A 21,065-nucleotide genomic window follows, 5' to 3' on the forward strand; every position below is an offset into this window, starting at 1 on the left:
TTGAAATCAGCCACAGAGTGATGTTAACTCCTGTATAATTTAAGTCCTGGCTACTATACTTGTATGTACTCCTGCAGGCATTCTAAGCTCTTTTGATGTCAGGATTTAAGTATATATATTTACTGTTTATGTGACTCTGCTCATTCTGAAGTTATCATTGTTAATCTGAAAGGAAATGAAGTTATGCTGACATTGAACATCTCTTGAAAAGGACACATTTTGCTGTATTCGCAGGCTGTCTTCCAAGATCAGGGATGGAGATCAGTTTCTTTTGTCAAATACCCTCTTGAACATTCTCCTTCAACAAAGACTTTTTTTGGTTCATCATCAATAATATTGTCAAGTCATTTTAAGACAAAACCAACTGTAGGACTCACCTTAATACAAGCATTTCTTGAGTCTAAAAGCTAAGAAAGTTGAGAAAAGAGATTCACAGCATACAACCTTGAAGAAGGATAAAACTATGGTGTCTCCAATTGAATGGTGTAATTGTTTATTTGCCTTGAGGCTTCTAGGCAGGCAGCTGCAAAAAACTAATGCTCACATTTATGTATGCATATCAATAGGGAAAAGAAATAAGGATTTACCATTAAGTTGCTTTCCTTATCATCGTTCAAGAGAAAAATACTCAAGGCTGGGGCTCTCCTCACTTTTTAAAGTCTTCCTTATAAAAGTAAAAGGAGATAAATAAGATTTTGAAACAGATCCAACAACCAGAATTAAATGTTGCCTACTTTAGCATAGACCTTGCAAGGCAAGTTAAAAAGCCAGAATAGGAAGAGTACTTCAGTTTCTGGCAAACATGTCTTATTTCTGTTAAGATTATAATGAAGGAAAAGCCAGAAAAGGAGAGAAAAATCAACATCCTCTAGTAACAACTCTCTCTATTATCTAGCTCCATATGACATCTGAGTGCAGAGCAGCAAATAGTGACTACTACAGGTTCTGCTGCTTTCGAGACTTACTCTGTTATGTTAACAGCACAGATTGATTTGCCATGTGGAGTGAATTAAGTGAAAAACCAAAACCCAGCAATTTTAGTTGATTAAACCATTCTTCCTCTGCAAAACCAAAGTAAATGTACATTCACAAGGATAATTCAGTAGAACTGGAAAGGCAGCAGTAATATGCTGCCAATACTTTTAAAAAGTGCATACATTACCACAGGGTAATTACTTAGATACTGTCAATATATGTCCAGTCTCAGGGAGAATATTACATACTCATAAGCATTAACCTCCACATTCAGGGATCAGGTGAATCTCATAAATAATAGTGACAATATCTTTCATATATATATACTTTTAATCAAAGTACAGGTTTAGTGAAAAAGAGGAATATACTGCTCACATTTCAATTAGGATTTTAAGAAGCTTTTGACTTACAAGAAACTGTGGGGAAAAAGAAGTAAGGATGAAAATAGGGGAAAAGAAAGCCCTAACTAATAATTAGGAATAACAAACGAATATAAACAATAATAAATTGTTAATAAAACCATTTTGACATAAGAGGACACTGACATATAAACTATAGAATAACTTGTTATAAGTCACATGACTACAAATAAAAATTATTTTTACTATGAAATTTCATGACAAAATTTGATGATGGGGTAAAGCTTCATCTTTACTTTGCAAAATACTTCCAGAGGTTCAGCTCCAGTGGAGTTAGTAATGCAGGCAGGTGTTTGGCTATTGCTAGCATTCAGGAAATGTGTAAATTAATCCAACTCAGAGCAGGTGCGATTGTTACAGTGCTTAATTTCTGGCAGCAGCTGACAGGATCTCAATGCTGGAACAGAACAGAGTTAGTGACAAGGGGAAATGCTTGGAAATGTCCTTTCATGTAGACAAAAATGTGTGAGTGTGAGGGCAACTTAAAGAATAGGGTAGGTTACTTAGGTAGAAGTAAAAGGCAAATACTATCTCATTGCTCAAGTTTACTGTGCAATGATCAAATTGCAGTTTGCAACAGAGAGATACAAATTCCTTTGAAAGAAAAAACAACATGGGGAAGGATGTCTTTAATTCTAACTAATGTCATCTGAATTCACTTGTGATGGACAGGATGGATCTCACAGAAGGGTAACCTAGATGTACTAAATCTACCATGGAAATAATATCTTCTGACTGGGACTCCATTTCATAGAGAAGAAGATTAGAAATACCTGCAGCATGACCATCTTAATGGAAGAAGTTGATCTGAGTGAGAGGCACTGATAAAAAATTTCTTGATAATCCTATTAGTACTCAATGAATACAGTTTTGACCCATCTGGATAAGATTTCTGTGACAACTGAAATAGCTAATCACATGAGTTTCATCAGACAAAGAGATAGGATGCATGTTTCAGTTCCTCTGGACTGGAATACAGTATAAATATGCAAAATTAATTATTTTCAGATTTTAAAATGCGGATAGCTAAACCTCTGGGCAGAATAATCCCTTTTTACTTATGAATACTTTGATATTAGTTCTCTTTACATGAGGCATCAGTTATATATATATGCTGCATTTTTAGATTAAAAATGTTAATATTTTATACAGTGATAGTTGAGATCATCAAACATTTTGACTCTACTATGGGCCAAAAAAGGTCCCTTATGTATAATATTTTACTTTTGGCATTACTGGCCATTAAAAATACATTGTACAATTGAACTGCATTTTATAAGGCAGCTTCCTTTGTGATTTATCCCAAGTGTAAAATATGAAAACAATATTTTTCCAGTACAGATTTATGTCTTTTTTTTTTTTTTAATGTAGAAAGTACTTACATTTAATGAACTGTCGATTAAATATTCATGTTTGCTTTTAGAGGCTTATTGGAGAAACATTGCTTTGGCAAAGAAAAAGGCAATTTATTTTTTGTCTAACAGTTAATTTCACAAACTTAACAATCAATCAAACACCTAAAACATGCAGGCAGGCTTATTATAACTTTTGCATACAAATAACCTAGAGAAATTGAACAAGCTGTTTATTATAATATCACAGAACAATAGAGGTTGGAAGGGACATCCAGAGCTCATCTAGTCCAAACCACTGCTGAAAGACAACTAGAGTGGTTGGTGGGGTCTTGAATATGGCCATGGATGGAGACCTCACAACCTCTCTGGGCACCACAGGATCGCTGAACAGAAAGGCCACCGCTGACACCCCATGTGGATGCAGAAGCATTTGCAGCAGCCTAGGTTTTGAGCACCTGTCTATGCTCTAGCAAGGAGAAGCTCTTTGGTTGTTCAACTCCCTCTTCAGAGTCTTGTTTCCCAGCTCATCTAAGCAAGGAAGACAAGAAATGCTTATATGACTATTGACCTAGACTCCAAAATCTTTCCAGTGTCAGCACTCTCCTGGATGCAGTGAACTGTCCTGTAGCTCTCTGTTACAGTCTGTGCACTGCTGTATTTCACAACATCATGTAAAATTCTTTCTAAAGAGAGAACCAGTGAACTCAACAAGGCCATGGCTGAGGAAGGCCCTACTCCAAATGACACTATCAGGAGAGAGTGAACTGTGTCCAGTTCTGGGCCCCTCAGTTCCAGAAGGACAGGGAACTGCTGGAGAGAGTCCAGTTCAGAGCAACGAAGATGATGAAGGGAGTGGAGCATCTCCCTTATGAGGAAAGGCTGAGGGAGCTGGGGCTCTTTAGCTTGGAGAAGAGGAGACTAAGGAGTGACCTTATTAATGTTTACAAATATATAAACGATGAGTGTCACGAGGATGGAGCAAGGCTCTTCTTGGTGACACAAGTGACAAGAGCAACACAAAAAAACAGATCGGCGTTTTTGGATATTGGTAATACCAATCTGGGGTTTTAGTGATAGAGTTAGGTAGAATGGCTGTTAGGCATTTAGAGAGGCACATAAGCATTTTTTAGAAAATACAATTTCTAGGTATCTAAGAAAACCTGAACTATATTCAGGTTCTCACTGCAAATTTTTAAGATCTTACTGTGTTAGTCTCTGAACATGGGATAAGAAATTTAAGTGCAAGTAATCCACTCACTTCCATGTGTATCCTGATGAGATCTGAACCAAATTGTGGGCCTGGCATCATGTCCCAGGTTACTGATCTAACTGTATTTTCATGTAGTCAGAGGAAGTAAAATGTCTGTGCAGTGAATTTGACTGCAAAGATTGCTGTCAGCTCATTTCTGCACTGGGAATCTGGTAATGAGTTCAGGAAATGAGATTTTATTTTATATTACATAGTATATGATTGAAAATATCCTTTGCTTCTTTGCAGGTGGTCTATGAAATAAATTAAGGACAGAAGCAGCAAATAAAAACTTTTACAAACTAAGCATAGTTAGTCCTATAAGAACATTTCTGTGATCAGTTGTGATGTCATTTAAGAGAGAAATGCATGTTGTTTTGATATCAAACTGAATAAATTATATGAAAATGAAGCAATTCAAAAAGATTTCTAAAAATTTCCAAGTAAACACATGAAAAATTTCAATTTGATTTAAGCTTAAGTATTGTTCACACAAAATAGCATGGATTATATAATCACTTCTAAAATTTTTTTCCCTGTTTTCTCTATGGTAAAGCTAAGCCTTTCTTACAAACTAGCATGTCATTTTAATATCAGGCATTTAATTTTTAATCTGTTTAAATTAGATGTTTTCACGTTTTCAAAATGTTTCCATCTTTCCTCAGCTAAAAACTTTTGCTGACTCTAATCTATATTAATGACTATTCATTCCTTGCCTTTCTTCTTTCCTGCCTTCTGTTAAGTCATCCTACATAAACACAAAAGACTTGTTTCAAGATATTAAGGGCTTGTGTTGTATTTCTAAAGAGATTCTACACTTAGGTTTTTATAAGGGGAGTTGTAGAGTGAGAAGGGGTCTTTTCTTACTCATCTGTCATGGTTTAATATGGATATGCCCCCACATCTTGATACTATCCTCCTCTTAATCCTTCCAGACTATCATCTTTCTCCCCCTCTCTTCTAAAACTCCATTGTGCTCACCTTCCTCATATCATTTTCACATTATGCCTTTTGGCTGGAATAATGCTTTAGTAAGTACATGAATTATATTCCCTTTCACGACATAGACAAAAAAACAGGCCAAGAAGGAAATGTAAATCGACGTGGCAAGCACTCATCAATTCACATTAAAACTGGTAAAGAACAGATGATGTCAAATAGTCAAAAATCCACAGAAGCATTAATCTATTCCATAGCTTGGGGGTTTTAGCACTGAACTTCTCAATTATCATACAATTCTGTTAGCAGTCCACCAGTACTGGGGCTGATCCTGCAATTTGCAGATCTACTCATGTAAATCCATTGGTATCACTTGGGCACAGGACAAACAAAAATGCTTATCTCCTTTACTTTATAGATATGGTGTGTGCCATGTATCTGACCCAGATTCCCTTGCTGGACACTGGCAGGATGCTGCATTTGTCTCAGAACACTGGCACTATCACTGATCCTGAGAAGTTGCCTGGAGGCTTACTTCCAAGGAGCAGACTTCACAGGTGTAATTCCAAGCAACTATGTTTAGATATCTGTAATGGAGAGGAACAGGTACCTTCAGGGTACAATTCATTTGTTCTGCTTTCCTCAGATTGAGAGGAACTGTTTCCCAGAAGGGCTTGTCCCTCCCCAGACAGATATCTACATTGCAAACAGCTACAGTCAGTAAGATGGTTATTTTCCTCTCAGGACTCTGCAGTACAGCCATCTAATTTTCCCTGGACTCCTGTTACTTTCCTTCCCACCCATCTCAAGTTCTGCAGCAGTGTAGACACATTACTTCCTACAACTGCAGCTTCATGGGGACCTCTAGTTCACTGCTGAGCTGTCTGGGACACATCACAGTGACAGCAAGTTGAACAGAACATTTTACAAGGCCTTGGCTGCCATCCATTTCCCCCATCCCACTGTATTCATTCTGCCCACAGAGAACATGTATGGAAATACAGTTATGTAAATAATAAATCCTCCCATTAGTGTCCTCTGCACTTTGAAAGGCCTCTTGAGTACTAGCCAAAGCCAGTACTTTCTGTATTTTATTACTTGAATCCTTCTCTCCTTTGAACTTCTGAAGCTAATGATGAAATCCATAAATTTGCACAAGACTGTTGACTACACTTTCCATCCACTCAACTGCTGCTTCAGGACATTTGTTTAATCCAATCCTGTCTCAGAAAGCCACAGTTTCCAATAGCAATAGCACTAACAGTACAAAGTCAAGAACTCTGGAGATGAAGGCTGTAATCTGTACTGAACTACACTGAACTAGACATACAGAGGAAAAAAAACACGGTCATCCTGACCGAGCATTGGTGACAGTTCTGCTTCAACAAGACAACCTTAAGATGTGCCTTCTTGTCAGCACTCCTACGACAGCAGGAATAACTGAGCTTCTCCAGCTTCCTCAGAAAATGAGGTTGCAGATCAGATTATTAGCTTAAAAAGCATAGAAAGGCGCAGAAGTCTGAGTATGGAAAGACAAGTTTCTGAGTGGAGAAGAGCATATAGAAAGCAGTGCAGTAAAACTCTGAGCTATTGGAATCACTGGACATTAGGCTAACCTATATGAAAACTGTCACATTTTCACTAAGGAGCCTTCCTTCTTCATGGAAAGTTTTGAATCTTAAAAAGGTATGAGACAGCTGTTCAAAAGTAAGCACAAAGTTCTTATATTAGTACTTGGCAATGGAGATTTCAGAAAGGAGAGTCAATCTTATTTGTTATAAATGAAAAGATCTATTTGAGTCTATTAACATGAACAACAAGCTGTATCTAAGAAAAGTAGTAAGTCCTGTATCATGAAGATTTCCAAGACGAAAGATATGGGTCTTTATACTGTTTTGCCTAAAAGGCACTTTTAGAGATTCCTTCAAAAGCTTTCATACAAGAATTCCAAAGATATTTGTGCACAGAAGAACATTTTGTAAACCAGATAAGACTTCAAATACGGGGAGACAACTAATTGGCTGTCAGAGGTTTCAGTCGATGTGGCTATCTCAGGAACATTTTTCCCCCAGATCACGCTTTATTACATTTCATTTACAACATCACTTCATTACCACTCAAACAGCAAGAAACAAATACGTAAATATGCAATGCAAAATGCTGGGTTTCATTTGGGCCCAGAGAGCCATAAGCTGAAACATCTTTTTCAATAAAGTTGGAGCACTGCGGTAACTTGACCAGCTCTATTTGTGACCCTCTTACCACAACAGAAATACAGTTAATCCAAGGCACAGTGTCCCAATGCTCCATTCACTCCATGACCAATATTAACCTGGTATAACAAAGAAAGTAATCAGCCGATGAGGAGCCCTCTTGTGCCAAGAGCAGGTGAGAAAGGGAATTGTCCTTTCCAGGTTCAGGCTTCCCTCCTGAGGGAGGGAGGGCAGCATCATGTCACTTCATGCTGCAGGGAAAGATCGAATGTTCCCTAGACACAAATGGCCCCCTTGGCCACTTGGAATAATTTGTTTGTTCAGAAGTTTAATGCTGTAGATACAAAGCCGTCTTTTCAAAATGAGTTCAACACCAAAATAATCAAAATGACACGAGAATGTAAAATGTACAGCTGTTTTTTCTACACACTCTGCCTTTCTGTTCCCTACAGACAGCTCTAGATTTCTGCGCATTAAGCCAGTGCTATTAGGGAGTGTTGCAGCAAACAAGTCACGTCACTTTTGGGCAATGAAAACTCTCACTGTGCATTAAGTGATTGTAACCTTGTGGATTACTCTTGCTCCTGATGCCACTGGCAGGCAAACAACATCTCAAAAATAATTGCAGTTTAAGACCAATTATTGTAAAGGGAAAGGTGACTTTTGACATGTAGGGGACAGCTCATAAGTAACGTTCTTCATTTTTTTAAACTACTGCCTGTCTGTTTGGGTGTTTTTGTTTTGTTTTGTTTTACACAAGCCTTGTGTCCTTCAAAAGGTCTTTTCACTTTCTGATTTGTGAGAACTGATGACAGGAAACTCTTTGACAAAAATAAACCCTACTCAACATTCCTGAAGGAAAAGAAGTATCTCAGAAGCCTTGTAATCCCTTTTCAGTTATCTACGTATTTTCTCTATTACCTCCATAAAAAAGCCATACTTTTTTCAAATGTATAATAATTTTTCAGCACCAGTTTCTTAGTCTACTAGCTTTACAAAGGCCTGTCAAAGGCTGAAATTTGTCAACTCAGAAACATATTCAATTCCAGGCTCCCTCAGACAACAAGAAGGTTACTTCTAAAAACTGCACACTGAAATTTGAGATCAGACTTCCATGTATCTCCTCAAATTTCTCTTCTAAATTGCCATTATGCTGTACAGTGGACATAGTATCTGATATCCAAACCATTTCCCCTCAGAACCCCAGGTAGCTGGAAACTCCTCCAATGCTTTTTGGTATAGAGTACTCTCTAGGAAAGGAAATTACACTTTTTCTGTAAAACACTGCTGAAAAGAGACTCCACTTGCTATTTGCATTAGATAATGAACTAACAATAAATCTTTGGAAGACTGATCTGTTTCTAATTTGCTCTGGCTGAATTTGGATGAAATGAACAGCCCGATGTTTTACATTAAATAGCTGGAAGCACGTTCACTTATAAAGCATGTGGTGGGCTTGCATTTCGGTCTAGTTCCCTTTTTGTCACTTTGATGTTTCCATCCCTGATTTGTGAATGCAATCAAACACAGTGCTTAAACATTAAATAACAAACTGCACCTGCTAATAATGGAATATTATGCTACTCGTGAAACCACAGCTCCTGCAGGCAGCATAATTTGTACTGTGGGTTCATTAGCTTCAGATATTTACATATTGAATAATAGGATCTGAAAAATGAGAGACTGAAACAACTTACTAGAGTGCATGAGAGCTACTGAATACTTGATATTAGCTACAGTAGCAGCCTAACACTGAAATACATATGATATTATCTTCTCCAGAGACCAAGAAGGCCTAGTTTTGTCCAAATGCCAGTTTGTCAAACAGGGGGAAATGCATGCTACTGTTACTCATGTCTTACTATTTTACTTATTGCTGCTCTAGCATGAAAGCAAAGTTTTCTGTCTTATGTAAAGAGACTGGAACATCTACACAGTGTTTTTCGTTACCTTGAGATAGATATTAGCTATGCTTTTTTCCACCATGTGTATACATGAGGGCATATGTGTATTATATAAGTGTCCAAACATGTCCATGGGTGTGTGTGATGATTGAAGGTACTGACAGTAACTAGAGGGTACTCCATCACTATTAAAAAAGAAAAAAGAATAGGAAAGAATTTTATTTAATTTATTTTTGAAAATGTCCTTGAGTATGGTTTGACATTAAATGTGCAAGGAAAGACATGAAGCATAAATTGTAACAAATACAAAATGATGTAATTTAAAATGCATGAACATGTAAAAGACAGATCCTTCAGCTAGCATAAACTGTCATTGAGCTGTTGACTTAAATGATAAGGTGACAGCCAGCAATCTGCCCCACTGCAATTAAAGGAGTCACACATTGTTATAGAACAGAAAAGGAAGATGTGAACTGTGTTGGAATTAAGAGACTCATTAGGTCAGCAATCCCTGTTTTTTCTAGGTGGGGAGCTATATAGTTTGTTTCAAAAGGAAGCCAGTTATCCAAAGTTGACATCCTCCATGTGGCCTCACCTACAACTCCTGAACAGTACGGATGATCATCATATGCACAGTTGTCCTGGTGCATATGTGCTGTCCTAGCAGCCAGGCATATACTGCACGTATATCATACAGTGCATACACGCACATATCTTCCTCTGTGTGAAAAAAAAACCCAAAAACTTGGAGGACTGCAGTTACAATTTTGGTGGTGGAAGCTTTACCTAGTCACCCTTTTCTCTAGTCGATAGGGGGGTTTTGCTATGTGCAGAGTAAGCTTAACATGACAAGGAAGGGATTTGAACACCAAAGGAAAAGAGCTGACCTGCAGCCTGCTCCTGGCCACCACACAAGTTCTTCTGGCAAGCTGCAAATAGTTACTGGGCCATAGGCTGAGCATTCTGTTATAAACCATCTGCCTAGTTGATTAAACTAACCTCAATAGCAACAATAAATTACGAACAAGTTATTCCTTCAATAACTGAATAAACTGAAGTCATAACTGAAAAAGAAATTTAAAGAATCAGCTCCAAAGGCACAGAGATTTTGTTATGCACTGCTTTTCAAAGAACCAAATTACATAAGCTCAGTTTATAAAACACCTTTCGTCACTCAGATCTGCGAACACCACTTGGGTCTGGAAGTCAGTTTAATTCTTTTCTGCCCATGAATCACAATAAGCAATAACATTTATGTAACAGGACTCTCATGAACAATTGTAGCAATGACGCACAAAACAGAAAAAAGCAGATGAGTCTTCACGTAACTGTTCTGGCTCTGCAGTACTAACAATAGTAACAACAACAAAAAGTAGTAGATGTCATTTTTGCCAGAAAGAAAGAAGATAACATTTGACTATGCTTAGCAGCAATAACTGTTGATCATAACATCTTTTCCATATCATCCTTTTCTGGTCACAACTATATTTAAAGTTTCAGTCTTTGAAGTTCTTATTTTTTTCATCCTCATTCTTTATTTCTAACTTCTACCTCTCTTTGAAATGGTCATAAGTCTGTTTTGATACTACACTCAGGGATGAGCCGAGTCACGGAGATACTTTATTGTGTGCTCTTTCTGTCATCTGTAATTTCTCTCGACACTTGTCATTTTAAACCAGGTTCCAAGTTGCTGCTAAATATGTCTCTTACTGAATACATGTTCCTTGCCTCTAAAGTCCTGTCCCATTAGCGCAGTTACAGCCACATTAAGAAAAACTGCTTCATACAACTCCCACTGCCTTGCCACAAACATATCTGCATCTGTTTGCAAAGTTGAAAAGTCATGAAAGAATAGTATTCTGTAGTTATATTGCGATTATTGACAAAGATCTCTAAACATAAATTTCAGACTCAGATTAACATGACTTTCAGACTAGATGATATCTGCCAGTAGACATTTGTTCATACAACAAAAATGAAGCTCATACTCTGCTTTTCTTTCCTGCCTTTCGGGTTTTTCTCCAGAGAACACTTATTGTATATTTCTGCTGCCTATTGTATACACCAGCTGCATATCAGCTGGCAGATGTTGCCCCAGAAATGTCAGCTGCTGCTTGAGGCAGGGAGTGAATGCAACTAGAGATGCCCTGGTGACAGCTTGACACTTATGGTGGCAATGTGTAAATATTTAAGCGGGCATGTAACACAAACCTACTCTTTTTTTTTTATTCTTTTTTTTTTTATTTGGGAGATGCAAAGATTGATGTGTGGGCAGAAGCCCAAATGAACTGATTGCTTTTTGAAACCATCTCAAACTAGTTCCTGGAACATATTCTGCATCTATGAAGAGACCCACTTCTTAAGGCAGTAAGGAATGCTGTTGCTTTAAAGCAGTTAATTGCTTTTATGCTGACACATTAGTATACACAAATATGCAAAATATATAAAATAAATGGCCTGTATACTACTTTCACTACTTATGTCAATAGTTCCCCTTTACTACATTTCTATCTGTCAATTTCTACTGGCATGTCAAATGTCTTTTCAAATAAACTGCATCAAAAAAACTTACAAACTATAAATTAAAAACTTTGGACACAATCATTAAGGGAACTGTATGATGTACACTTAGTAGTAGAACTCTCTGTATGAATTAGCTTAGTGTAGTCATGAGAAGCAAAAAAATCCCCAAAACCTAAATATGCCAAGTTCAAATTAAATGTAGTCTACTCCTAGGGCTACATGACCAGATCCTACAAAATATCAGATTCATTTTGGATACACAGTATTTACTTAAAAATAAGTTTATCTTCGTCTCTTTCACAAATTACAATCCAAGGGTGGTCTGGTTTTGTTCGCTGAGTATAGATTTTGAAGTCACTTCTCTCTATCCTGCGTTTGTGTTGCATTACAGTTCAGCTTAAATAGGTTGCAGATGAACAAGCTATGTACATGAGCTGCTCCATGCTGGCTACCCCCGAGCTTGTATTGGGTTTGTGTGGCAAGGTTTAGGTGGTGGGGCGGGTGGGAGATGCTACGGGAGTGACTTATGTCAAAAGCTGCTGGAAGGTTTCCCTGTGTCCAACAGAGCCAGTGCCATCCGGCTCCAAGGCAGACCTGCCAAAGTCGAGCCCATTAGTGATGGTGGAAGGGGGAAAAGTTGCTGTGCAAGAGCAACCAATGGCAGCCAGCAGAAAGAAGTGAGAATATGTGAGAGAAACAGCCCTGCAGATGCCAACGTCAGTGCAGAAGGTGCTCCAGGTATCAGAGCAGAGATTCCCCTGCAGCCTGTGGGGATGGCCATGGTGAGGCCAGCTGTCCCCCCACAGCCCACGGTTGTCCATGCTGGAGTAGAGATCCATCTGCAGCCTGTGGAGAATCCTGTGCTGAACCTCTCATTGTTTATTACTAGACATATAGAGCACAAAAACTGCCAGAACTGCCACAGGAGAGTGGTGTGGCATAGCTGAAGAGAGTGTGAATTCTTTTAAAACTATCTGCAGAACACTGTCACCTTTTTCTAGTGTTAGAAACATATACCTGTTTGTAACTTTCTCAGCTACATGATCTTGACATTGTGCCTGAAGTTATCTCAACATTTCTGAATTCATTTCAGATTCAGTTTCTCATTTCATGCTGTTAAGTAAGCATTTTCCTCCCTGCACCCACCACTTCTTGAGTATTTTGCTGTGCTACATGTGTCAGCCAGTCACTGCAGTGCGTTATTCTCTCACTGCAGTATTACTGAGGAATATGGTTTGAAACTGCAGTGTGAACAGCTCTAAGTTTTGCTCTCTGCCACTGATTTCATAGTAAAAAACAGGACTACCATGGTCATATGTCAACATATGAACAGACAGTAGTCAAAGGAGAATGAACCAATAACCACGTGAAATTCACGAAAGGTAAAATTGTTTTTCAGTCCAGCAGCTGCAGCCTGTTGCCTCTGGATAAGTTCTGTGGCCAAAGCCACGGGCAATTCTCTTGTTTTATCTGGGAGCAAACTTTTCTCATTGGAAACAATATATTATACACAAACAATTGGAAAAGAGACCTGCTGTTTGAATCTTCCAGCGTTAAAACTCAGAATGATGCATAGTCTTACCAAAAGGAGAAGTAAAAATAATGAGAAATAAACTAAGCATTAACTGATTACACCATTATTTTAAACCTAAGTGTTATGCAGCACAGTTGCTACTCTGTGGCATGGGGGAGGGAGCGTACCAAGTATGTAGTTATTTCCTTCAGGATTCTAATTCAATTTAGAAACTAAAGTGATCATAAAATATACATGTTAGGGTTTAATTTTAGGTCAGAGTCGTGTTAAAAAAGATTGCTACCCTAGATTTTAAACACATTAGCCTGAATCATCTAATACAAGCTCATTTTTTTCATTCTGAGTTTAGAAAATGTACAATTACTGATGCTGGCAAGAAGTCACACCAAGGCCAAATGAGATTAATAAGGAATAAAACTGCATGTCAGTAGCATAATAGAAAATGAAATGAATAATCAAATGGGCAGATCATTCATGCAGCCTAGGCAGCAAAGTCCAAGTAAATGGGCTTGAAAGCCCCAAGAAAACTCTATAGTAAGTGCTTAAATCATCAATTTGAAAAAGTTTTCTGTGCAGAATGTTGCAGTAAGTTTCATAATACTTAAAATATAAAGTGACTTCATAGCTTTCACTGCTGACCTTAGTACAGTAATAAATCTGAAAAAAAATCACAAACTAGGAAATGACTGGTTTGATACTATTGGATAGAGGTATAAAGAGGGAGGATTCATTCCCCATCCATTTTCTACACTGCCCAAATTTCAGAGATTTTTTCAGTATCCCTCTTGGTGGAAGCAGGGCAGAGTTCCAGATGCAAAGCTGAAGAGCCACGGCAACACTCTTGTGTTCTTGGATTTTGGGTTGCAATTGCTACAGACATTGGGATGTTCACGGAAGACATGTAATAAGTGAACAATGGCTGCCATTGAAAACGCTTGTCAACAACAGCAGCACTAAAGACGCTGACTTCCAGGCTATGTGAAGGAAAAGGTTATGGTAACCAGTTGGTGTAACCAGTCATATGTTCTTGTATTGACTAGGACCCGCATTCATTCATTTAAAAACTTTTTTAAAAAGGAAAAATTTAATTATTCTGGAGAGAAACAGGTTTCATTGTTTCCTCCCTGGTGTGCTCCAGGAAAGTATGCCTTTCAAGTACACAGGCAGAAAATTTACACATGAACCAGGAATTTGGTGAAAGAAAGGGAGATAATGTACAGCATCTGTATAAAAGCCTAAAGCCTGTAACCTGAAAATATCTCTACTGCTTTCATCACTGAGAGAAGCACAATGCATATTAGCATGGGTGTGAGTCAGTTAAGCACAAGTAAAGCTAAATATTCAGTATATCTATTCCGCACAGAAGTGAGACTAAAGTCCTGCTTAAGCACTCTTAGGAAAATTCAGGAGAGAACACTGTCTAGGCAAAAAAGAGATGATGTCTTTAAAACTTGCTCCTGCTACCTATCAATATATTTTTAGACACTTTACATTCATTTTTACATTTTACATTGCCCAGAAAGTATTTACTGGCTTAGGACATTGTGTTGGAAATAACATTGATATAAACGATTCATACGTACTATCTAATTATTTAAATGTTTAGGATTAAGAAAGGAGAGATGTTAGGCTGCTTTCAAACTATCAAAATAATGTCCAAATCTTGGTGCCTAGACTGACAGGAAAAGGAAGGCAGAGGTCTAGTTAGGCCTCTGGAAAGAGTACCAAGAGCGACAGCAAAGAGTGAAGCAGGTAGCTAAAATAAAATGTAGGTGCAGAAATGTGGATTGCATTCAGTAGAATTTAGGCCATCCAAACACAGCACTCATTTTCTTTTTTGCATACCACAGTGGATGAAATTCTGTGGCCTACTTGTGCATAAGATTGAAAAAGATTACTGTAATGGCCTGTTTTGGTCTTCAACCCATGTGCCTGATTTTCCTTCAGGCTATGCTTTCCCACTGCTCTGGCAATAAATAGCCTATATTTAGGCATGCTTAAAAGCATTTTTCCACTGCCAAAACAGAGTAAAGGGGTTTCAGAGTAAACAAAACTTATACCCTCAGATACTACAAGGCTTTAAATGCTGAAAGGTTTTTTTCAAGAAAGCTCTCTTACCTCTTTTTCCATTTGAAGACCTTCTGCTCTGATATTTCTCTCAAATACTTCCCTCTTTTCTGTCTGTGGATTCGATTTTCTATACACCAGGATGTAGTCAATCCGACATTTCCCATCTCTAAAATATAGTCCATTGGCTTTGTTCTTATCAGGTACTTCCTGTAAACAGAAAGTGAAACATTTCAGTAATGTTAATTTGCCTCAATAATTGCTGCATTGCTGTTTGCATCAGTAGTTTTCAGTAATACTCAACAGGAAAGTTAAGGAATCATAACAAGCTGTGCAGGCTTCTATGTGCTTTACATGTAGTCACCTGAAAGGAGGACAGACTTCCTGATTTCCAAACCAGGAGGTATTCTTAGGCAGATGTTTGGTCATAAAGGCATGGGGCAGGATTAAATAGAGAACGCAAGCCAACATTCCTCTCCCACCACATCCTCCGTAAAATTAGTAATAACTTCTTACATATAAAATAAAGCAGAGAATAGTGTTACTGAAGTGTAAATTTAAAATTAGGAACTTAGTATTGTAGAATGTCTTTGTACTCATGAGAAAAATAAACAATGGCATGAACATCTACTGTGGTGAGAAACATTAAGACCTGGTACAGAGATTCTCATTGCTTTACTCTAGTACCTCTGCCTCACAGGACACAGAAAATGGTATGAAGGTCCTGTACTTATCTCACCATACCTCATCAGACTAAATACAGAATATTCTTGGCTTAAGGAACACCTGAGAAAAACTACTGGATTTAATAGAAAATAATTTCTAGTGGTCAGTATAGCAGTATGTAAACACAAGAAATACTGTTTCTTGGATGTTTTCTGCAAAGAACGTGCCTGCTCAAATCTTTCCTCTGACAGAAATAACCAACTTGATTTCACTGCTAATAAGAGGTCAAGCAGGTCCCAATCCTGAGGAGAGAGAAGACCAAACTGCTGGTCTTTTGCCAGAAATTCATGAGATGAAACTCTCTACAGACCCTCCTCACAATTTAACACTACTTTCACATAATACGAGTCCTGTCCAGGGGTTAAGCTTTCACTCTGAGACAAGTTGAAATTGTGTGTCAGTTTGTGGGTTGGAGTGTTTGGTAAAAGAAGTGCACACTGTGAATGACAGATGGGAACAGACAGCCCTACCTCAGAGTAACAGTATGGGCAGGGACCTTCAGGGACATCAAGATCAGTCCAGCTTCAAGCTGAAAGGAGGGCTAGACTAATTCCTCTCTGTTTTCCAGATTCTGCTCAACCATTCCTGCCAGAAATAGCTATGGCCTATAATACATGATTGAATCTCTGAAAAAAAAAGGAAGATTTTGCCTTTCACATCTAGGAAAAGTGGAGAATTTTCAAAATACTTTCTCCATAGGAGAACTGTTTCTGAATTTAAATGGCAAAAAGTGAGCATAATAATAGGACAAACGATTCTTACAGAAAAAAAAGCCATAATATTCACATTCAAACAGTTTAGCGACAGTTATCTTCCTGATTCTCAGCAGGCATTTTAATTAAATGAAAATAAACAATGAAAGCATCCCAAATGTTTCATCCCCTTAGTACATACAGTTTACTGAAGGTAAAAAAGGGGATTTTTCTAAGATTCTTTTATTACAGTGCCTAACTCCTGATATAACTTAATGCAGACTTGATATAGTGGAACAGTTATTTGAGCTGAAAAAGAAGGCAAGAAAAAAGATTTAAGCCTTAAGGAAATAACAGTAAGAAACCATTTATATCTATACTGCATATCCTGCTGACAAATAATATTATCAGCATATCAGAAGTATTTTTTACAGAGCATTAAATATGAGAACAGCTCACAAAGCACAGTTTATTTTTTTTCCAGAAAATCTCTGTATTGAGAAGACATAAAAGACCCAAGAGGGTATTTAGGGTTATTTAAATAAAGGAAGGGTGCAGCAGGAGATTTAGAGGCAGTGGGTCCAGCGTGGTGGTCTAGAAGGAATCCAGGTTTAAAATTCAACACTTCTCTGGAATGCAAACAGATGATTGGTAGGGGCAATCAGGAGATTCACTTCAAATGTACACTCCTGATCTGGACTAAAATCTTAGTACAGACATATCCAGAGTGTACCACAAGGAAAGGGTCTTTCTTTGTGTGCAGCAGTTACTCCACTGGAAAAATAGGTTTGCTCTTTATGCATCCTATGTTTTATCTTTCTCTGAAGAAAATTGATTTGCCCTACACTGACTCATCATTGTATGTAGAAACTTATATTACAGAGGGTCTGTGAGATTTACCCAAGTTATTTGACTTGCAGGATTTCTTCTATAAATACAGCTTCCTGAGACAACAACTTTCTCTTGGACTTGTGAAACACTCTCAGGTATAGTATTGTCATTTTTACTCAGGAAGGCAGCTTGGACTTCCTTACCTGTACTTGGAGGTCCTTTTCATTTTAGGAACACAGTATGTCAAATCCAGACTGATAAAACCCTACTAGACTGGTATGGTCTCTGAGAAGGAACCCTTTTCTGCTGCCCTCTGTTATAGCCTGGAAGGCAGCTTTATAGACTGATCCTGAACTTGGGAGAACTCTGAGGATCTAACACGATATGGAGAAAGTCAGGCTGGCTGAGCAATATCAGGAAATAGTAGCTGCAGGGCTTTTACATTGCCCACAGTGTTCCAGGCTTACACTACTCTAGAAAAGACGCTTCTCCTACCTTGAGCTTCAGTGACCCTTTTCCAGACATTGCATCTCCTTCCCCTGTGCTGTGACTTCAAAATTCTGTTTTCCTAAACTGATTAAACAAAATGTCTAGAACCAAGTCTGACTGCAGTTTTTGATGGGGAAGTGGTATAGTCATGTATGTCAAATCTCCATTCCTTCATTTGAAGAAGTATGCTGAAAGACTTCACTCTAGCAGGAAGTTTAGCATTTCTGGCTATCTTTGCAGCTTTATTGGTAATATGCATATCTAAAGTTGTACAATCAAGAATACTTTTGCAAGGAATGCACTAGTTTTCATATCCTCAGATCCACACTGGAAGCCATCAACATTCATAGACATGACTCATGCACAGGTATGTGCTAGGAGAGCTTTAGACTGAAGGGCTTGCTCAGATGTTTCACTATCTAAAATTAGAGGATTTGTAACCCTAACAGCTATAGAGACTTTAAATGCAACTTGTAAACAAAAATGCAGTTAGGGAAATGAAGGAAATTTGAAACTTTACCTGCAGGTCTTTAAAAAAATAAATCAGAAGGGACTCCTGTGTTCACTGATTAGATTCTTTCTTCATTCCTAGTTATTTTGGTACGTGGTTATTATCAATATGGTTGGTTCAATGAAGACAGGATCTTTGAATTTCCAAATAGATTGTTTTTTCCTGTCGTTTGTGGCTACTTGAAAAGAGAGTCCTCTGTATGTGACTTCACAGCTGGTGGAGGGGGTTAATACGTGCACCAGTGATAACTTATGCAGAAAAAGAGGAATCCAGAACCATCCAGTTCTTAAGGCATAGTTCTAATCAAAGAACAAGTATATTTTCTCTCTGTGTTCTTTTTTTTCTCAAAATCCTATTGCTCATTTAGATCATAAGTTTTTGGAAGCTGCAACTTCAGTTTTTCATGTATTTTCACTGGTTGGTATATTTTATTGACATAGTATATTTATTTACACGCATAGTATATTTAATTACATGCAGCTTTTCTAAAAATGAAACTACCTACACTGCAAATCCAAGTGCTCAAAAGTTAGGAAACAACAGATTTTTAGTTTTCTCTGAAGGCTAAGATAATGTCTTTCCATATCCATCTGGATCACTGAAGAAGACAGGGATTTGGTGGAAAGAAAATGTGTAGATAGCTCATATTCTGCTAAATGTATACAAGAAAACTGAGCTTAAATTGCACAAGCTGTCATAAGTGCCATAAGAAACATCAGAATCCTTATTTTGCAACATAAATACTTTTTTTCTGCCATAATCTTCAGTGCAAGCTTCAATTTATAAAAGAGATTGTTCAAACAAACTCTTTTCTGGACAGCGTTAATAGCACTGCCCCCAAATACCAACAGAGTTTGATGCTTAAATTGAAGAATGTAGGAATGACTCTTACAATTTTTATTTCAAAACTTCCTACTTTAGCTGGAATGCCAAGCTGGAATGTCAAATTTTGTCCCAACTCCATTGAGACAAATGTTCCAACTCCCTTGTTTGGGTAAAGAAGACTAATTTAGTACTCCATAGAAAGAAAGGTAGAATGGATGCACACCTAGACTACAGGTACTAAACCATTTTTCCTTCAATTTTTACCTTGTTTCTGCTGCTACTCCAGTCCTCAGAAAATGATACTTCAGTGGAAGGAATACAATATTTTAGTGACAACATGTCCCTGGATTTAAACTGTAAACCGTACACCTGTTATATTGACATATGTTAAAAGTATTTTGATCAATGCACACAAAGGGAAAAGTAATTTTTAATTTTCTCAGATTGTAGCCATGTTTGAATGAAATATAAAACAAAGGGGGAAAAAAATGTCTTTAGCCAAAGGACAAGCTGAATTCCAATTTGGCTCTGCATCTGTTAAGGAACTGTTCATAAAGCTCCATCCATAGAATCTTCACTGGATCTTCTGGTTGAGCATGAACAACTAGCACTTGAAGCAAATAATATTTCAACTTGACAGCTAAACAAAAGTGATGAGAAACCTTTGGTATGTCCTTGTAAATTTTTTGATTACAAATTCATATTAACAATCTCAGCCAGAAATCAAACTATTTGTCTGCAATATTACCTACAAAACTAAACCAAACAAACATCAACACATTCAGAAAGACTTTGACTGGTGCCAGATCACCTGTCCTGATGACTTTAGGGGGATTTACAGGTTCTCTTAGCTACTAAGCTAAACTGAAAGATTGAAAAGAAGCTTGAAGCTTCAGAATTCACCCCACCACTGTGTAGTTGTGCTCTCACATTTACCCCTACAAACTGTGTATGTTTTCCTTACAGAATTAAGCAGGGGCCAAGTATTTTGAAACTTTTTTTTGTAGGCTACAGCATCCCTCAGCTCCTATTAAGACTTCTGATTTTCTTTGGTTAGTTGGGTTTAATTTTGTTTTGTTTGTTTGGGTTTGGTTTTTTTGTTCATTTTTCCTCTTATAAACGTGTATGACCTACATTGCTATTTTCCTCAGTTATGGTTATGCAAAAAAAAAAAAAAAAGTTAATCTGTTTGACTAGGAAACTATTCCTTAGACATTTTCCCCTTCCCTTTAAGAAACAACAAAGATGCATGAAAGAGGGAAAAAAAAAAAGGTTTTGGAGTATTGTTTTTTCAGTATTGTTAAATTAACAGCACCATATTTTGCTTTATATCACCCTTTGTCCTTCTGACTATTTTCTGATCATTTTCATTTTTTCTCTAACTTGCAAAGATCATGTGTCTTTCACCCATGCACTTTTGTTAAAAACCATATAGCACATGATCCCAAAATGTCACACAGGAATATCATGTGAGGTGAATAGAATAGAATAGAATAGAATAGAATAGAATAGAATAGAATAGAATAGAATAGAATAGAATAGAATAGAATAGAATAACGATATGTTAGCATACTAGTGTAATAATATAATAATTGTAATATTATAAGCAGGTAAAGAGGGCCCTTTGTAAGTTGCATGGGAAGCTGGGGAAGAGCAATGAATAAAGAGAAGACGAAATTGTGAGCGAGGTCAAACATATCTCTGGGTGCCCTGAATTTTGTTGCTTTAATTATCTATCTAAACATTCTGGGAGTGCAGCTCTCTATGGGCTGAATTTCTAGCACAAGGAAAATCTCTGACTCTCTCCTCAGCA

General features: G+C 37.5%; 1 protein-coding gene across 1 annotated transcript in view; it reads right to left on the bottom strand.

The window, feature by feature from the left end:
• The window catches only part of ANO4 (anoctamin 4), a gene marked incomplete at both ends in the record, with an annotated part of 120,691 nt that overhangs the window by 74,206 nt on the left and 25,420 nt on the right, over positions 1–21,065 (bottom strand). Inside the window, one exon of the mRNA XM_080363691.1 lies at positions 15,230–15,388. Within this exon, the coding sequence (XP_080219817.1) occupies positions 15,230–15,388 (159 nt within the window). The remainder of the gene's footprint in view (positions 1–15,229; positions 15,389–21,065) is intronic.

Source organism: Nesoenas mayeri, assembly GCF_963082525.1.
Source record: "Nesoenas mayeri genome assembly, chromosome: 1".
Lineage (NCBI taxonomy): Eukaryota > Metazoa > Chordata > Aves > Columbiformes > Columbidae > Nesoenas > Nesoenas mayeri.